This window comes from Grus americana, chromosome 15, assembly GCF_028858705.1.
Source record: "Grus americana isolate bGruAme1 chromosome 15, bGruAme1.mat, whole genome shotgun sequence".
Taxonomy (NCBI): Eukaryota; Metazoa; Chordata; class Aves; order Gruiformes; family Gruidae; genus Grus; species Grus americana.
In genome coordinates this window covers 16,125,659-16,144,337 of record NC_072866.1, presented here as the reverse complement: position 1 = coordinate 16,144,337, position 18,679 = coordinate 16,125,659, and the positions used below count along the sequence as shown (strand labels likewise).

At 42.9% G+C, this 18,679-nt stretch overlaps 1 protein-coding gene across 9 annotated transcripts in view; it reads right to left on the bottom strand.

The window, feature by feature from the left end:
• Positions 1–1,710: 1,710 nt before the first annotated feature.
• Positions 1,711–18,679, bottom strand: part of DCUN1D3 (defective in cullin neddylation 1 domain containing 3) — a 20,128-nt gene continuing 3,159 nt past the window's right edge. For 4 of the 9 annotated variants that reach the window (XM_054842877.1, XM_054842871.1, XM_054842875.1 and 1 more), the window contains 4 exons: positions 13,261–13,451; positions 10,779–10,855; positions 5,476–6,008; positions 1,711–3,491 (listed from right to left, as the gene is read on the bottom strand). In XM_054842877.1, coding sequence (XP_054698852.1) covers positions 3,008–3,491; positions 5,476–5,906 — 915 coding nt within the window. In that variant the 5' untranslated portion in view covers positions 5,907–6,008; positions 10,779–10,855; positions 13,261–13,451 and the 3' untranslated portion in view covers positions 1,711–3,007. Of the gene's footprint in view, positions 3,492–5,475; positions 6,009–6,655; positions 7,138–8,579; positions 8,782–10,778; positions 10,856–13,260; positions 13,452–18,679 lie in introns of all 9 variants that reach the window. The other 5 variants (XM_054842873.1, XM_054842880.1, XM_054842874.1 and 2 more) reach the window with 3 other exon arrangements.

Below are 18,679 nucleotides of genomic sequence, written 5' to 3'. Positions count from 1 at the left end.
CGATATTGTTAAAGACTTCTCAGAAACATGTATGAACCCCGCTCCCACACGGGTACGCCAGCATTACAGAGCATGGTCTATTCTCCTTTAGGATCATAAAATCACCAGGCAATCCGAGGGAAGGACTGACGCCCGCTCTTACTTCCAGCACTGCCCAAGAGTTGCACCTTCAGCTCCTGGTTCAGGAGTTTAAAACTGATACAGATCTGGTTTGCATTCTGTAAACGGCAATTAAAAACTGAGGTTAGGCTAAAAATAAACGGTACTTTGCTCAATAGATCATTTGGCTATTTTTGCAATTATTCTACCCGCCGGGTGGAGCTGCTCCTGCTAGGCTGAAGGCAGCAGAACAAGAGCAAGGCTGTGATACCAAAAGCACGGGGCTTTGGCCACCGAGAATTGCACGTCCTTTCCCCAACAGGAAATAAAAGTTTTCCCTTCCTGTGTATTCACCACCACTGTCTTTAAAAAGAAGCTGTATTACATTTGATACACTAAAACGGCTAAGCCTTGATGTGCCGCAGATCGATTTCCTTACTGCTATCCACATTCAGACCACAAGATAAACGCTTTCCTTGAAGAGCTCCATCCCTCAGCCTTTGGGGCTGCGGGTTTAGCCTATAAATCAGGACCAGCCACTGCCACAATTTTGTGTGCACGTGCAAGCACCGGCTATCCATTTGAATAGTTACATTTTCACACTCTGGACGTTTTAAATTCCCTTTTGGAAAAAAAAATATAAAGTGATGAACAAAGCATTTAACAGCCGAATCAATGAGTAGTCTCAAACTTACAAATACAGTCTTCATCTACTATCAAATCAGTCTCCATTTGGAACTTCTGCTAACAAAGCAGCTTCTGTCAGGGAAATTTCTTCCTTTTTTTTTTTTTTAAATAAGAGCACCAACAAAAGTCTCGCCATAAATTCAATTATACCAGCAGAAGTGCTTTGTCCTGCTTTGCTGACCAAATCAGAATAAGGTTTTGCTGCCCAACGGTGCTTGTGCCATGGTAGCTTGGAAGGTTATAGTAGCAAGGACAAAGCTTTGGGGGGGATTTCCCTATAATACAAGCGAGTTTGGGGCTCCCCTCCTGCAAAGGGACAGGCTCAGCTCCATCTACGCCTACTACATTTGTTTTCCACAGCTTAACACGTCTCCCAGCAAGAGCTCGCAGAAGCAGCATGGACCAAACTCTCCTTTTATTAGATGAAAGAGATGCTATCTGTGGCTTGTGGGTTTGTTTTTAAACAGTTTGCAATACCCACGTTTTGTTAGTGATTTATGATCTCAGACCCGAGCTATTGCATAGGCTGCGCACCAGCAAAGCCAGTGACAGAATTCAGGCAGATCCTCCTCCTCCTCTCTCTGCTAACCCCTCTGGGGCACAGCAGATGTGCAAAGCATCCCGGATCCACTTAAAATCTGTTTCCCTTTACCTTTAAACCCCTTACATCACAAAAGCCATTAGATGCTATGGATGACTGTCCAGGTTTTTTGTTTGTTTTGTTGTTTGGTTGGTTTTTTAATTGAAGCTGTTTTATGATCCTGAAATGCAGCTCTGAAAACAAAAGGTGTGTAATGGAAGTGTATCAAATTCATCAAGCCAGTACTCAGCTCCACAGAAAGCCTTGGCAATCATCCCTTTTACCAAAAGGTGTAAAAAAGTTGACATACTAAAATTAAAAAAGGTAGCATCAATAACCAAAAAAGTTTCAACCAGTGTTAATAAAACTCCCTTTAAGTCACAACAGTTTCAACAGGCAAATTGTCCCAATACAGGCATTGTAAAATAATAAACTGACTCCTATCCAAATATTATCAAATCCGTCTAAAAATGACTCATCTACACTGTTGTCATTAAGAACACATTAAGAATTCACTTTGTCATCAGATGCCGATATTGTTGCTCCAGAAAGTGTGGAGTATTAACTGCGATTTAGCAATTAAACAGGTTTTAAAAAACTGGTTCGTCGATATTAATGCAAAAGATAGTTCCTTACAGAGAAGTACTGTGCTTGCCAGACAAGTAAGAGAATACTTTAGGTATAAATCACACAAATTAAAGCAGAATTATACCACAGTTTTCCTTGAAGACTTAGGGTTTGTGTGTTGCTTCTGTCAATGTTTAGCAAACTTAAGAAGCAGAACCTTTGGTTCTTTTAGTCAAGTAAAAATATTCTCATGTAACCACAAAAATACAACTTCCAGAGAAAATGGAAGTCCATCAAGAAGTCCACTTTCAATAAAACTGAGGTAGTACTGCTCTTTTATTACGTGATGCGTAAGAGATTTAGATACAAATCATCATCTACCGCTCAGTTGACTGACAGGTACAGTAATTTTATAAAACAATCCCAACATTTAGTTTGAAACTCCAGAAAAAAGGAATGATCCGGACTCATTTGCTATGAGTTAGCTTAAAATGGAAACTAGCCATATTATAAAAAGCTGTTGCTTATGTTGGTTTTTAGAGCCTTATTATTGGGGGATTAATGCATTTATAGTTAACACTGCTGTTCTTCTTGGGTATAAAACCTTAAAATTATTACAGCCTAAAATGTCAACAATGTAAACAGCACTACACACAGTACAGACCTGCCCTGACAGATGTAGTATGAAAAACTTAATCTGGCACTGTATAATTTAGCAATGTTAATTTAACCTAGCTAAAAAGATCTACATTGTGCAAGAAATATCAGACTTACTTATACTAATCTGAAGTCTTAAAAAAAAAAAAACCAACAAAAAAAACAACAAAAAAAACCAAACCCCAAAAATGCTTAACTTGTAGCCAGGGTCAAATATTTCCGGGCAAGAGTAAAAGGAATAACCAAAATTAAGAAAGTGCCTAAAACATGATACAGCATTTTAGAGCCCTTTCAAAGACAAGGCAGAAAAAGGTGTAAAGTAGAAAAATCTGGAGCCTCGGTAATTGCCAGAAACATCCAGAGTTTACATTTCACAAAGGGCAACAGGTTACTTTTGTCACTGCTGCTTCGATGCCGCTAAGTCTGTTCCTCCGCACACAGGCCCTCTGTGTCCGAAGACGTAATGCATTTGGTTTCCTCTTCCTTTTTCCTTCGCTCCATTTCCCACTCCACAAAGGTATCGAAGAGACTCGGCCAGGCCTCGTCCTCGCTGTAGTTGCTAAGGTCCGGTCCGATCACCTGAGTAAAATTTAGAAACATGTTCCACGTGTCCCGGGAGATTCCCTTGATTCCTGAGGGGTTCTCGATTAGGAAGTGTAACCACTGGTCCAAAATGGGGGGCTTGTTTTGGGTGAAGACTAATTTCCAAAGGGCAATGGCTATTTCCCGATGTAGCGACCTCTGTCCTTCTTCAGAGTCCAGGCCGAACTGGAAGGTGAAGCGATAGAGATCCTTGAATTTATCTTCCTGCTTGGCTTCGTTTAAGAGGCTGGGGAACCTTGCACAAATGCCGTCGATGCTGTCTGCGTTTATTGCTTTGCAGCCTTCAAAAAACTCCTTCCTGTTAAGCGAGAGAAGAGAAATTAGTGCGAGCGCTTCCCACCGACCTCACGCGCTGAACACTTCTCACCTCCATTCAGCTACGCCACATCGGAACAGGGCTATCTGGGCGAGACAAGTGGCACAAAGGTTTTGGCAACAGGGGCTGCTGGAAAGAGAGACATTTCCAAGAAGTTCCTGATGGCCCGGGGGGCCACGCACCCCCTCAGATCTGCTGGGCCACTGTTGGCATTTCAAAGATTTTGCTGTCTGGCTTTTCACTACTCCATACTACCACATCCAGTGCCTTTCACATTAAAAAGCGAATAAAATTTACTACAGAAGCAATGCCAAATGTTTGAAAACACCACATTTACGCACTGAAGTGCCATATATATAAACCAGCGTGCTTTGACATGGCCCATGCTCTGGGTGAGCTCTTCTCAAGGGACAGAGCAGGTCACCGGTGGCTTTGCTGTGGTTTTTGGTGGCTCTTCCAGCCTGCAAAAGTAAAAAGGGTGCCAACGGTGACGGTCAGCAAGGCACCTGCCGGGACAGCGGAAGAGAGCACGGCATCACACAACACGGGCTACAACACCACGTATAAACACTTCTCAAAGCAGCAGTCCTACACTAATTAGCCTACTAATAATCTGGCCAAGCGGGTAGATGGTTAGCTCCGGTTTCTGTAAAGCTGACAAGGACACGTCATAACCAGCCAACATTAACCAAAGCCAGCAGACCCTGACGCGGGACGGGCTGGAGGGAAGACGGGAGATGGGGCAGCGCTCGGGAGAAGAGAAGACGGCGTTGCTTTCCTTGATGGAAGAAGTCGATCAGCAACCGTAGCACGGAGCGTGCCCTCACACAAAGGTAACCTCACACCACTACATTTGCCCTCTCCAAGAAAATCAAAACGACGTTAATAGAACTCATGGTGGTACTGCAGAATCACAGAGACTCCCTGCAATTCCTTCACCGCTCAGCAAATACCTGTGCCGTCAGTCTCCGATAAATCCACGCTTGCATTCCAGAGTAACTCATCCATTCGACACACCCCCACATCCACACAGACTCTGAGGCTGCTGGAAGAGCTATCTGTGTTCAGTGCGCAGCAGAGGCTTCGTTCAAGGCTCAGGACACCACAGTAATTTTGAGAGTTATCAGCCCAGTAAAAATAGGTAGTATTACTCAAACCAATCTAGATAGACCAAAAAAGAAAACATTCGTTCTCTCTCAGCACGTCCCTGTAGGAAGTCTTTACTTGCTCTTACCTGGATGTTGATAATCAAGTGGGGGGGGGCTGTTGTAGTTTTGGGTTTGGGTTGTTTGGGGTTTTTTCCTGGTAAGTTTTAGCCGTTCTATTGTTTCCTGTAGCATCACACATGCTATAAGCCTGCTGACTGACCCCCTTGGCCAGAAGGACAGGCAGTACTTTAAATATCCATCGCTTCTCAGCCAGTATGAAACAGCTACCACTGTCAAAAACCTTGCGTTTCCCTCCCTCTCCGTGCTTTAACAGGATTACTCTTGGAAGAAGACATTAAGAGTAACACTGGTTGGGCAGGACCAGCACTTAGGAAGCAGTCTGTCATTCTTTCACAGAACGATAACAGAGTTGGTAGTAATTACTAAGGAATCTCACATTACTTTAAAGCAAAAATTAATTTCAGTGTCCGATCTCATCACCAAGATAATGCTGGATACAGTAAAACTGCTTTTGGTAAATCAAGAATAAATGAATGCCCACAGAATCTCGCTACGCTGTTGATCATTAGCAGCATTATGTTCAAAACCACATTTTCTGTTCCGAAACCTGCTGCGAGGGGAAAGGGAAGAGAGGACAATACAAAGCTTACCTTCTGCAGTGGTAGGAATTAATCTGATCAACACACAAGCGTTAGAAGAAATAAGTAAGTGAAGCTAATGAGGCTGTCTCTCCAACATACAGATGACAGGATATACTATAACATATGAAAATAATTACAAGTTCTACAAGAACTAACCTTGTAAATTTGCACATGGTAGCAGCCTGGAATTTCCAAGCCAAAACTAGCACTTTAAATTCAGTGGGATCAACACAGAGGTCGTTGCAAAATCGTTCCATTCCTTCTTCCAGTATGGCATCTTCCCGTTCATCCTTATACCTCCTAAATAACTCCCCGATCCTTTGGAGCGAAGATTCTTCCGTGCTGGCAACAGAGTCTTTCTTTGTATCTCCAGAAAACGTCGGAGGCTGACTAGACTCTACAGCAGCGTCCGTCTTTTTTGTCCCGTTCACGAGTATATCTCCTGAAGACTTCCCGCAAGCTGAACCATGGTCGTCTTTGTGGACTGCGCTCCTCTTACTGTGTGACTTGCTGCCCGATTCCCTTTCCCCGTTTTTGCTGCCCAGGGTAGAAGAAGGATTCTTGCACTTGGTGACACACTGGCCCATGATGTTGCAAGCCCGGCTTCTAGAGCGGTCCCCTTGCCGTCGGACACCCTCGCAGCTGCTCTTCAACACATCTCACCATGCCATTAGCAGCAGTCAACTAACCTGAAAAACAGTTTCAGGGTCAAATTGCTGTTTCTCCACAAAGAATATTGTCAGTCTTAAACGTGGGATAACATTTGCCAGTAAGAGACCGACTTCAGGATATTTAAGTTTTGCATACTGAAAAGAAGTAGTGTACAGAAGGTTGGCATATGCCATAAATTTCAGGCAATTTCAGGCTGTTTTACCTAGAAATCAATGCAGCTCACTCAGTGGCTGCAGTATACTAACGGGTCCTAATAAAGGAAATTCCTAAAATTCTTACTGTAACGTAGGTTACAAAGAGGTTGATTCATGTACAGGCTTCATCAAGACAGACTACTCTAACCCAGAAATATTTTAAAGGAAATGGTTTTTAAAAGTATACCCACATTTTATATACAGAATATAAAACGCTGAAACAAAGCAGCGGGGAGGGAGGAGGACACTGATGGGACAACCTGGCAGAGACTTCAGCAGTAGATTTCAACTGTACCTTCAGCAAACGGGCAAAGGGGTTTCGGGGGCTTTGTTGGTTTGTTGGGGTTTGTTTCTTGCGGGGGGGGGGGGGATTTGTGGGTTTGGTTTTTTATTTAAACAGAGTCTGAAATCTAGATTTTCGTTCTTGAAATGTACACAGAGTGTGTTTGCAGAAAGGAGGCAACACTCACTTTTCATGCAAGATGGTGTTTAGGAATTATTCATTGTTTCAAGTGGGCTCCTCCCTTCAGGTAACGAGGCAGACAGGGAGAGGGGGCCCTTTTAATGAAGCGTTTTCAGACAGACACACATGCAGATAAGAAGTAGTAAATCCAGTTCCATTTAAAAAAATATATCAAAATTAAAATGCCAAAATGTTTTCATCATACTCTGCTTTTATAAATCACAATGTTGAAGCCTTGCATATTTGGAAAAGATATTTTACCCACAGAAAAGGGTGTTTAAATTTTCCCTATGAAACCCAAACTAACACTGACACTATCCTATCAGCATGCAGCCACGCTGCAGACAGTCCGTTTCTCAGAAACATCGACTCCAAGAAAGCAATTGCTTATCATATTTCTCCTTTACCCACTTACTTGCATTTCATCTCCGCTGTCAGTTAGGCAAAAAGCCTCAAACATAAAAATTGGGTTTGCCTTGTCTTTGTTTACTGCTTCCAGGTTACAGAATTAGAACAAGAGAGAGATAAAAATTAAAAATGAAGAAATAAAATAGATGTCATGTCAGATTTTCTGTATTCTTTCTTGGGTACAGCTCTTCTGAGACCAAACCCCTGTTTTAAGCTGTAAACCAACTTGGAACAGCAGCACCAAGTGCAGATGAATTCTCCAGAAATTAGGATTACAAACATAAATCTTCCCTCAGCCATTATACCTATTTTGGCAAAACACCACATATGCAGTTTCTTGAGCAAAAAAGAAATCTTTTTGCCAGTACCACTACAGCGGCCAAGATGCCGGTTTCAACTACCTGGCTTCCCTTCCCCCATGCCTTTTCTTAAGCCCAAAACCCACAAACAAAACTAACAAAACCCTATTTTTAAGCAGCAGAATAAACATTTGGTACATCTTTTCATCAAACTGCTTTAAAGATTAACTTTGTAGCATCATTTTTATAGACAAGTGACGTTCAATTTAACGTATTCAAGAATAATTTCTTATTCATTTGTATTTTAAATGATTCGTTAAAATATGTATTTCCACACAAACAACCCAAAAGACAATTTCACTGGCCCTTGGTACTTCACAACTCTTTGAATTCCCGAGTCCAGCCCGGCACTGGCTCCTGTGCAGCCATGTGTCTGAGCAACATCATCTTCTCCACTCTACACCAGGCATTTTTTCATGACACCAAAACAAACACGATATTATTAGGCAGTGTAAATTACTGCTTAGCGATTAACTCCCAGATACCAGCCCGCTTTTTTTTTTGTGCCTTTTTTTTTTTTTACTTCCTCTTTAAATTCATCAGAATTCAAATGCTCGATCTACACTAATTCTTGTTCTTCCATCAGTTTCTCAAAGGCAGCCAGCGCTACTTTGGCTAAGTTTTTCTTTAGAGAGAAGCACGCAAGTAAAGGAACAGAATAAAAAAGTCCTGCATAAAAACTAGTATTAGAGTTTAAAGTAGAGTTTAGCTAGTTTATAAAAGCTTCTGCTCAAACACATAACAGCAATTATTAGCTGTTGGGGATTCCGAACACTTTTCCCTATGGGCAGGTTAAAGAAGAGCAGCCTGTTAGTGCGTGGTACTTTTCCTCTGAAGTAGCCGGTAACAGTCAAATCACACACATAACGGACAGGATGAATCCAATTCGCTTTAAGAATCCCAATGTAAAGTACAAAAAAAAAAAAAAGGACCGTTTGTAAAATCAACTTACATACTCCGTTGAGTATTTTTCCTAACGGAGTGATTCATACTGTCATGCTTCCTAAGCAATGCCTTGTATTAATGATGATAACAATCTAATATTCAAGTCTACAAAGTGACATCACCAGAATGACGAAACCGACGGGGTTTATTGTCATTTGCCGTCATGAAAAGGCAGCATTACAATACACAGAGGGAGGGTGAGCCAGCTTTACTAATCACCTGCATGAGAAGAAGTGTCCCAGCAGCACAGTGGCGTTGACCCACGGAGCGCAGCTTAACCCCGTCCCCGCAGCGCACCGCTCCAGCCAGCGCGGTTTCTGTACTCCAGCCTTACACGGAGCCGACTGTTGCTCCTGAACAGCCGCGGCCCGGGCTCTGCTAGCACCGCTCTTCCCCACAGCGACCGAGTTCTTCCTCCTCCCTGCCGAGGAGGTTTTCAGAGCATAATCCTACTCATTATGAACACTAGAACAACCTGAAGTACAGTTGCAGCAATTCCTCACTTTTCTACTACATGAAACTTGATGCCACGTGCCAGATACTTTGAAGTATTCTACCCCAAAAATAGCAAAACCAGCTTGGGGGGGAAAAAAAAAAAAAGTCAGACTGCATCCGCTGGCAGTTTGTGCATGTATCTGGTTTTGTAAGGAAAAGTCTTTTGGCGCTCCATCCGTTACCCTTTTATAAAATGCCTTCGCTGAGCTGGATCCACTTCACTTACTAGTCACCTCCGCTTCCTACATGACTCAGGTTTCAAGGCATGAATGGAACAAGAGCCTCGGAAGGAGATAGAAACAAGTGGGAGAACTCGGCCCTTTTGTTAAGGAAGGCTGGAGCGAGGATCCGATTGCAGCATCGGGAGCAGCACTGAACGCGGTGTTCAAGGAGTACGAAAAAGCACTCTCAGGAAAGCAAACAGAGCTACTCAGTTAAGCGTAGAGCAAAGCAAATGTCACATCTAGGTCATGCCGATTACAGCTAAGTGAGCACAAGAACACGCAGAGATATTTCTCCGAGCTGGATCAGGAACTACAAGTTCTGGCGTACCCAAAGGTTATACTGGATTGGCGGCAAAGCACCAATTCTCAAAACGATCAGCTCCCAAGAGCAAAACGACTGTAACAGGCTTGTACAACGTGACAGTGAGACACAAAAGGCAGTGCTGACCACTAGTTTTGCCATTCTATTAAAAAGATCAAAATTCAGGACTAAGGTTGGAACGCACTCAGCGCTGCAGGATGCAGTACTCCCAAAGAAGTTGGATTACTCAGACAAGCATTGAGCAATAACCTACAGTAAACATGAATCACCAAGATGCCCGTGAGGCCGTCTTCCACATAACAGGAACTGCAAAGCAGAGATCGACAATGATCTTCTCTGGTCCTTTCTAGAGGGGAGTAAGCAACTGGAAACACAGGAAGAGGAGTGCTGGTGAATACAGCCAGTTAAAGGAAAGCCACCCTCTAAGAACAAAGGATGTGTAGAGCCGTATTACCCAACACGTTAAACGGAAAACCTAGAGAAGATTGGAAAGACCTTGTTAATGCTTGCTGGGGTTTTTTGTTTGGGGGGGTGGGATGGGTGTTGGTGGGGGGTTTTTTAAGTGCTGTAAGGAAACTAGTTTTTATCCATTTTCAAGTGTCCAGATCACACGTAACCCAAGATTTGAAGGGAGCAAAACAACAAAGTGACTCAGTAATAATTCTCCGTCTTACAAGCACACTGTGGCACAATTGAAAACAGCAGAACTGAAGTGGGGGAGAGCTGGCAGGAGGAGAGAAGAAGCAAAAGAGATATTTAAGTAACCCTGTATTTTTCCTTTAATGACTAACATTATTGTAGTAATAGAAATTATTGGATATGTCCAGAGCATAACAAAACACAGCCAAGCATTATGCTGTGTAATAAAGTGTTGCATCAGAATGTATTTACAATGAGTTTCAAAACACAGAAAATATCAAGAGAGAAGGGAAAAAACCCAACCCATGCATTCAAGAACACCTCAAAGACAACTTTAGGAAATCTTATAACAAAAGGGGACACAGCTTAGCTAACCATTAAATCCCTTCCCAGGTAGCAGTTCATTAGCTAAGGCAAAGACAGCATTGCTAGAACTTAACTAAGTCTCAACCCAGCTTCAACTTCTTGCAAACACTTGGGCACGGTTTGTAAGCACTTTACAGAATTTCACTCCGTGTTATCCACCTTTTAGCGGACAGGGAGCTGCGACTTCTAAAACAGCTGAGAGCAGGGAAGAGCATCACGGGTGCCCCATCTTCTTCCAGCTCGGAGCAGATACACCCAGCTTTCCACTGGGGAGGTGCAAGAGGATCGCTGCAACTGCCTACTCAGAAGTAACGGCTGCTCTAACAGTTGATGCTGGGCAAGTGATCTTGCAAGCAAACATCTAGTACTTACGTAGTTTCAGCTACACAGGGAATCATTCCACTTGCTTTCACAGCCTCCTTCAGGCTCCCTGGGTTCCACATGGAACGCTGTAAGACAAAAGGACCACACAAATCTTTACATTTAGAAGAGACTATGGAAACCATAAAACACACCAAATCGCTCAGAAGCGACTATGCATTTAATAAAACCTTTCATAGCCAAAATGCATTCGTTGAAAGAGTAATTTTATAAAACTACTTTAATTTTTGACTTACAAAGTAGCATTAACACCACTAACTCTGCATTGTTGTATAAAGCATAGATCAGGTACTAAGTACAACAGACAAGTTCAAATGTTTGTTAGGAGTAAACACACACTTCCGGATACTTTTATGGCTTTCAGCAGCGGAGAGTTAATTCCTCATTTCATGCACTCAAAGCAAAACAGAGGACATGCTATCATTGTCAATGCATGTTAGCTAAGCGGCTGTTTAATTTGTGAATGCCAGACAGCTGCTACCTAGCAAAGCATAATTTGGGTCTAGAAAGTAATTCTCTTTTTTCATTCTCTTGCACATTCTTTTCCATGTTTGTTTTCCCATGTTCAGTTGAGTTGGCTCAACTTCACTTCTCTTAAATTCCCAGCTCTGCTATATAACTAGGAAGCTCTGAAGAGATGACAGACAGAGGTATGTCTGGTTTGTGTCGCAAGAGCTACAACTGCAGCACCTAGTCAACACCTCTGTCTGTATCTGATCTAGAAAAAAAAAAAAAAAAACCAAGAAAGCTCTGGCAAAGCTCCTCTGTTCTACCATACTACAGAAACACTAAAACATCTTGTTTTTACAGCTCTTAGTACATCCAGGGAGCAGACAGGTGATCAAAAGCTGCCTTTCTGCATACTTACTTCTTACACGAGACCTACTTCTTAGGAAACAAGTGGGAACATTTGTTTGTTCAGTGCGTTCTTCAGTAGCAAGTAGGGAATGGATGTAGAAAGACAACTGTGAAACAAGTTCTTATCGCACACGCCAATCTCCACATAAGTTGAGTTTTCCCCAAACTTGAGTCCTATACAGGGATCAGGACAAATTTGACCAACAAATAAAGCCTAGTTCAGATCAAAGCTTTTAAAAAAGGTGGAAGCCCAGGGAAACAGGCATCCAAAACACTTCAAACCCCCTAGAAACAGTAGAGTGGTACCTTCACCCATAATACACACACACGGAGCAAAAACATATCTCCTCTGAACTATTTTTAGGCATTTACTTTTGAGACGGATACTCCAAAAAGCCTACTTCTCTCTGCATTTATATCCTCTGCTTCCAAACCTCATTTTCCACACAAACAACAACCCTTCTGCCCCCCCGACAGCTCTTTTAGCGTACACGCCTGCTGAAAGGGCTGCCTGGAGCAGGCGCGCAGCCACCAGCCCGCTTAAACGCGTACGGGAACAGGAGTTCCTGATGCTCTCGTGGTGGAAATACTAGCTTGGATTTCTTTCTATTTGACCATAGCATCCCACGAATTTCAAGAATTTAAGAAAATATTAACATCTGGCACTTCTATATTAATTTCTTTTGGCTCCCTGCAACTAAATAATTCCTTTTATAAATCATCAGGGGAGGAAAGAAGAGACGGGAGGGACAGGACGCTGTGCAGCCTCATTCCCCCAGGAGCCTGCTTAAATAGAGGAGAGGCAACATCTTACACTTCACATTTTAAAAACCATTGTCATGGCAACTTTATGCAACAAACGAACTACTTTTCAAACAGATTTGTATTTCTTTGGAAGAAGTCTATGATCCGCGAAATCTACATTTCCAGTTGACTACAGCACGGACTGGAAGCAAACGCTTATTTCAAGTTCAAAAGAAGCTGAATCTGATGGAGTTCAGCCCTACCCAGCAAAAGCCAAACTTTTTCAGGTTGTTTGAAGTAGTTCCCACGTTGGCTGACCTGTACACACACACTGTCTGGAGCCAGAAATTTTAACATCTGTTAGAACCGCCAGCTACAATTCTTCCCCCATTCTTACTATTATTCTACCAAGTTGCCCGTTTCACTTTTTTTTTTTTTTTTAAATTTTTAATGTAGTAAGTGTAAACTTCTGTGACAACACAATTATGGGATGCGGAATAAAAAGTTAGCATGAGTTAGCAGTTAAAAAAACAAGCTCTTCAAGGCTGTATTTAAAGGCTCTCATAGCACAGCAACGCGTTGTGGCTGACTTCATCCTAAATCACGCAAGGTGACTGTGGCGGGGGTGGAAAGAAGCATCAACGCTCGTGTGACACAGGTGTTAATTCAGTCCTCGGGTCAGGGTTGCCAGGTATAAGCCGTATGCTAACATCACCGAGCATCCCCCCTTGCTGGCGTGGGAGGAGCGTCACACTACAGTAAATCCAAAAACAGCCTGCGTCGTTCGTTAGCAATCCCACTCAGCGGTCCACTGGAACAATAAGTTAATGGTGTGCACCCTCAGGATTACGCAGACTTTTGTTTTGCTCACCTGCCTCTTTCTGCACCTGCGTCTGACTCCCCACTGTGACTTTGGCTCTCCTGAGCACTGGTGCACGGAGGACAGCACTGCGGAAACGCGGCAGCTCCAGAGCCGCCACTGCCCTCGACACTTGTCCTCAGCAGCTCTTCCAGGGGTAAGAGCTGTTGGCGTTCTCACAGAAGGCAGCTTTCTTTGCTTTTCTGTGGGGAACCAGCAAAGAATTAGCAATATCGTTTCCCTCTTCAGCTGGCAGAAATCGAGAGGATCGACTCTGCATGTGGAAGATTTTACTGTGCGGTTTTATACTACAGCACCAAAGCACTTGGTGCGTAAGTGTTAAAAGTATAAATGAAGCTTCAGTCAGCAAAGCCATCATGTTATGGAAACTGCTTATTTCAAGTCATAACCTGCAATGAAACTTTCTCAGCAAAAGCACTCCGACTCCAGCACAACGGGCACAGAAGACACCTCACCACATCCCTAACCAAGCGCTGTGCTAGCACCAGTCTGTCACACAGATCTGCTGCAGAAATACATGTATGCAAAGTTACTTAAGAGGAAGTCTGAAAGCAGGGAAGTCCTGCTGCAATTACTTAAAAATGAGTTATTAGTTTGTCAGGCTTCCTGCAGTTCAAGCACCTTTCAATGGACTAGAGCCAGGTTAAGATTTTGAGGGTGTACAGATGGGAAATTCATCGATCTGTTCTACATCGGGATAACAACCTATTTCTGATTAAGCTCGCTTTGGAAACAAACCGGAGCATTTAGAAGTCTGATCACACTGGGTAAAGTCTGCCTCTGCAGAACACACCTGTATGAGAGTAGAAGCTACTTAGACCCTGCAGAGCTTTGGCTGGCCAAAAGCTGGGTGGCAGTCGGTGGGAAATCCGAGGGGTTACTAGCCCAGCACCGCCTATGTCGGAAGCCTGACTACTTTGTCCCAAATGAGATGTGGATTTGTTTGAGAAAGACCGTGCTGGAAGGGCTTAACTTCTTTGGAAGGGAAGAGAGGGGCAGCTACAAAAACATCTAAAAGAAAAATCCAAATAACAATACATTCAGAAACTGCTTCACTGTGTCTACAGCCCGTAACGCTGGGCCAGCTCTCAGTGCCAAGAACCAGAGCTGTCACCAAACCTCTTCCTAGAAGAAGCCCCACAGTTGCCAGGAAGCAGGCAAAAAAAAAAAAAAAAAAAATCTCTTAAACAACTGCATCTCGACGCAGCGTGCTGTCACTTCGAGTCCAGGGCTGAAGCGTCAAGGGAGATTTTTCCATTCGAGACTCTGGGCAGAAGAAACCTGCTTCCTGCGCTCTTGAAGAACACCTTACTAAGACAGAGGGCATGACACCACATTTCATGTTCAAACTGCAATAAGGAATCTTAAAAAACAAAAAAATGGAATATATGTTTTGGATCTGTAGTTCACCGTGTGCACCTAATTATACAAGGTTAGCTTACAAAAAAAAATGAATAATAATGTGAAAAATTATAGGGAAAGAGAGAATAAAGGCACCTTACTACTTTTTCTCATGGAAGAGACATTCCTTAAGCAGCTCTTTCAGCAGACACACATGCATCATCCTCGAATCCCTCCCTTTCTTTTACACTCTCTAACCACACAATACCTTACTTACCGATTACTTCTCATTGTTTTTCCACTTGGCCCCATTAAAAAGTTTTAAATCCTTTCCTATTATGTGCTTCATCCTATTTTATTAGGTGGGTGGAATGATTTGTTAGCATTATTCTATTTTCACAGAGCAAACCCAAGTCCAGTTAGCTAAATAGCATATAATTTTAGAAGAGTGCCTTCAGGTGCTTCTGTAATGTAAATAAATTAATGAATTAATTCACACAGCAGCAGTACTTGTTTTGAGAAGTCTATTTCGGCTACGAGCAAGACAACGGGCAGAGGGAAAATCAAGGCAGCCAAATGACGTGGCTGTTCAAGATCACGCCATCAGTTTTCAGTAAAGCTGAAACCAGAAACCCAACCAATTTGCACCTGATTCCCTACCTCGTACTTACTTAGACCTGAACAAACTTGTTTGTTACACTGCACGTAACTCAAACCCCGGATGAGTCTGTATCTCCCACCTTCAAAAACCAGAGGTTCAGTCACCCCGAGATCCTCGTCAAAGGCCGTACAACCCAAGGCCCAGCACTTACAAAAAAAGCAAATCACCAGCTAATGAGGGTTTGTGGTTTTTTCCCCTTTCACATGCAAGGGGTGGTAAAAGAATAATCCTTCAGTGTTTTTCCAGGGTACACTGTAACTTTTGCACAGCGTGATAGACCTTTAGCACCTCGGTGTGTATTATGAATAATTAAAGCAGCACATGCCAGGGGAAGAGCCGCTCTGTGCTCAGACACACAGTTCACATCTCTACAGCAAAGCTGCAGTTTATGGGACCAAGAGAAACCGTGATCCTCAGATTTTTGACACAGATGCATCCCACTGTAAGCATCTGAAAGTAGCCGTGCTACGAATATTTATCTTCCTCCGTCTCAGTCAATTCCGTAAATTAATCTACGGAAAATTGCAACTATTCTGTAGCCAAACCAGAGTAACTTTGAAAAACCACCTTGGTCTACAATCTGCTCTGCAATGGAAAAAAACATTTACTTTTAAACTGAGCTGAGCGTGCAGAGATTTTTCTTTTCCACCGAGTTCAGCTAGCAAACTTCCCCTTGAATCAGCCGAGGCACCTTCACACATTACATTCAGCTGAATATAATTCAGGTAGGTTATCAAGTGATGCCTGCAGTAATAAGTTATGCTTTAAACTAATTGTAATAAGTGAATAACTTTAGATTTCTTCCTGCTCCCAACAACAGAGAAAACCACACTAATCGCCAAAAGAAGAAAGTCCTCGCAGCAGCTCTAGTTAACAGCACGTTTCAAAGCACCTGTGAGAACTGTGACCCATAGAGCCGCCTAACAGGGCGAAGGGACGAGTCCAAAGACAAGAGCCAGCCCACCTCACAAGATCACTTCTGGCAGCAGATGCTCCTAAGGAGTTTGGAGAAGGCCCGTTAGCCATCTCAGCACGTGTAACACAGCTTACAGGCTGCCGGCCGAAAGAATCCCTCATTTCATCCAGCTGTGTAGGAACTTCATTACCAGCTGACCACGTAAATACTGGAATCGTATTTAAGTTATGTACAAAACATCGTTCTAAGCGAAAGGACTGACATCTGAAAGGGCTTTAAGAGCATATCCTTGGATTTTTACACTGACTGCAGCTTTTGAAGCAGAAAACACACAAAGCCACCTGCACAGACCCTAGTTCTCCCTCCTGATTTGAGCCCTGACTTCCCTACACAGTGGATGACACTAACACTTCACACTGTACAAAGGATGCTGCGGTATTTAGATGTTAACTGTATCAACCGCTTCAAAGGAGCTCCTCTGAGTACTTGAACTTCGGTCATCAGTTATAAGAAAGACTCGCAGCTCTCCTGGAAAAACCTGGTAGCAGCTTCAACCAACACACACATTTTGTCAATAAGTTTTCACATATCTGTGATTTCGCTCGACTTCCCGTGTCTCACAAGAGACATAAGGCGTGTAGGTATCTATCCTGTGCTTCACAAGACATAGTCACTGACTCCAAGCACAGGTAACTGCTTGCAGGTGGTATACCTCAGACCTTTGGCATTTCTCGATCGCCCATTTATGTGCTGATCCAGGGCACTCGAGGCTTCCTGTACGGACTCATTTGTAATGAAAATATCGAACAGTCAGCATATGACCAAAACCAAATGCTAGGACATTTGTGTTTGTGAGTCTATTACTAAGCTGCACACGCCTCCCATAATCATAGGCATTAAGATGATTTTTCTCCCTCCCTTTCAATTTTAAAACAAAAGGGTAAGACTGACTGCATTAGATGTTTCAAAGTTGCAGAGAGAAAAGTTGTAGTAGACTAAAATATTTCAGATTAGGAACTAAAAACTGACACTTCCTGCTACTACATGGATGCAAAAATAAGGCTCTGGTATTTTTCAGGAGCACATAATCCTTTTGGTTTTAAAAAAACCCACTTATGTTCACTAAATAGGAAAAGCGAGACAACAAATAACCGTGACTGTCATACTGTCTTTGGCAGTCTGACTTTCTGGGAATAACAAACTGTGACAGGAGGTCAGGAACAGCATTCTCACATTTTGCTAAGTAAGTTTTGTCTTTCACAAAACAGATGTCACAGACAGAACAGCATTTATAACTATTCTTTCTGAGACACCAGAAGATTATAGTAGCTCATTCTCTTTACTGGAACCCTGTCCCACCACCTATGCTTTTGTTGGTTCCTCTACAGTATTTCTGTGAAAGAGTTCTTTAATACTCACAACTAAGTAGTCCCCTAAGCATCACTCTTCTAGTTCCAAAACACTGCAATTAAATAACCTTTCCCTAAAATCCAGATTTTCCGCTTCCTTCAAGATGCGGATCGTCAGGCTGGAGAGCTGCTCCCCAAGACACACAGATAAAACGGAGACTTAAGGAGTCTGAATGGGTTAGTCCTCAGATTATCTTTTAGGCAAGAAGCTTTGATTCACTTTCTCCTCCCCTATTTGCTCCGTTCTGGTTAACACTGAGATCAGAATGTAAAATCACCAAACTGTCACACCAAAGCCACATGTGACCACAGCTCCAAGGTGGTATACATCAGCCCTTTGGCATTTCCACATCTCCCGTTTACGTGCCGATCCAGAGTACTCGAGCCTTTCCTTATGTCACCATAAAGAATACTGGCATCTGCGCAAGGGAAAGCAGAGCTCCCCTTCCGTTTGCCACCACCGTCACCCTGGGGCTCTCTGACTTGCTCACCGATAGCTGAGCAGTTCCAGAAAACCTTTTCGTGAAAGGGTGAAGTCGAGGTACAAGTGAACGATGGGAACACATCTGCAAGGCTTGGCTTTTCTGATCACTCTCGGGGAAGGCTTCAACCCATATCTGTAATTCCCTGACTCAAACGAGAGTCAAAAGAAAGTGGGAAGGGGGAGAGGAAAAAAAGAGATAGCCGAGCATTTCAAAAGACACACTTCAGACAACTTGCTGTATAGAAGACACCAAGAAAACCAGCACAGACAGTTTACTCATGTGAGATGTTTACAGGGGGGTAAATTGCAGGTGGCTCTTTACCAGAAGGCAACATTTGCCCTGAACATTTGCCTTGAACGTTTGCCATGAAATTACCATTGTTTCGAGTCAAGTTACTATGTCATTACTGCTGAATAACTTAGAGTCAAGTATACAATTAATCCGTGTCACCAATGCAGATAATCTGCAAAATGTTACAGCCATTTAATCTAGTATTTTTAAAAGGAGGAAGGGAGCAGACAAAAGAAATTATTAGACTTCCAGTAACCAGAAGACAAAGCCTATTAGTCAGAGGCAAATAGAGGAAAGGAAGCCAGCG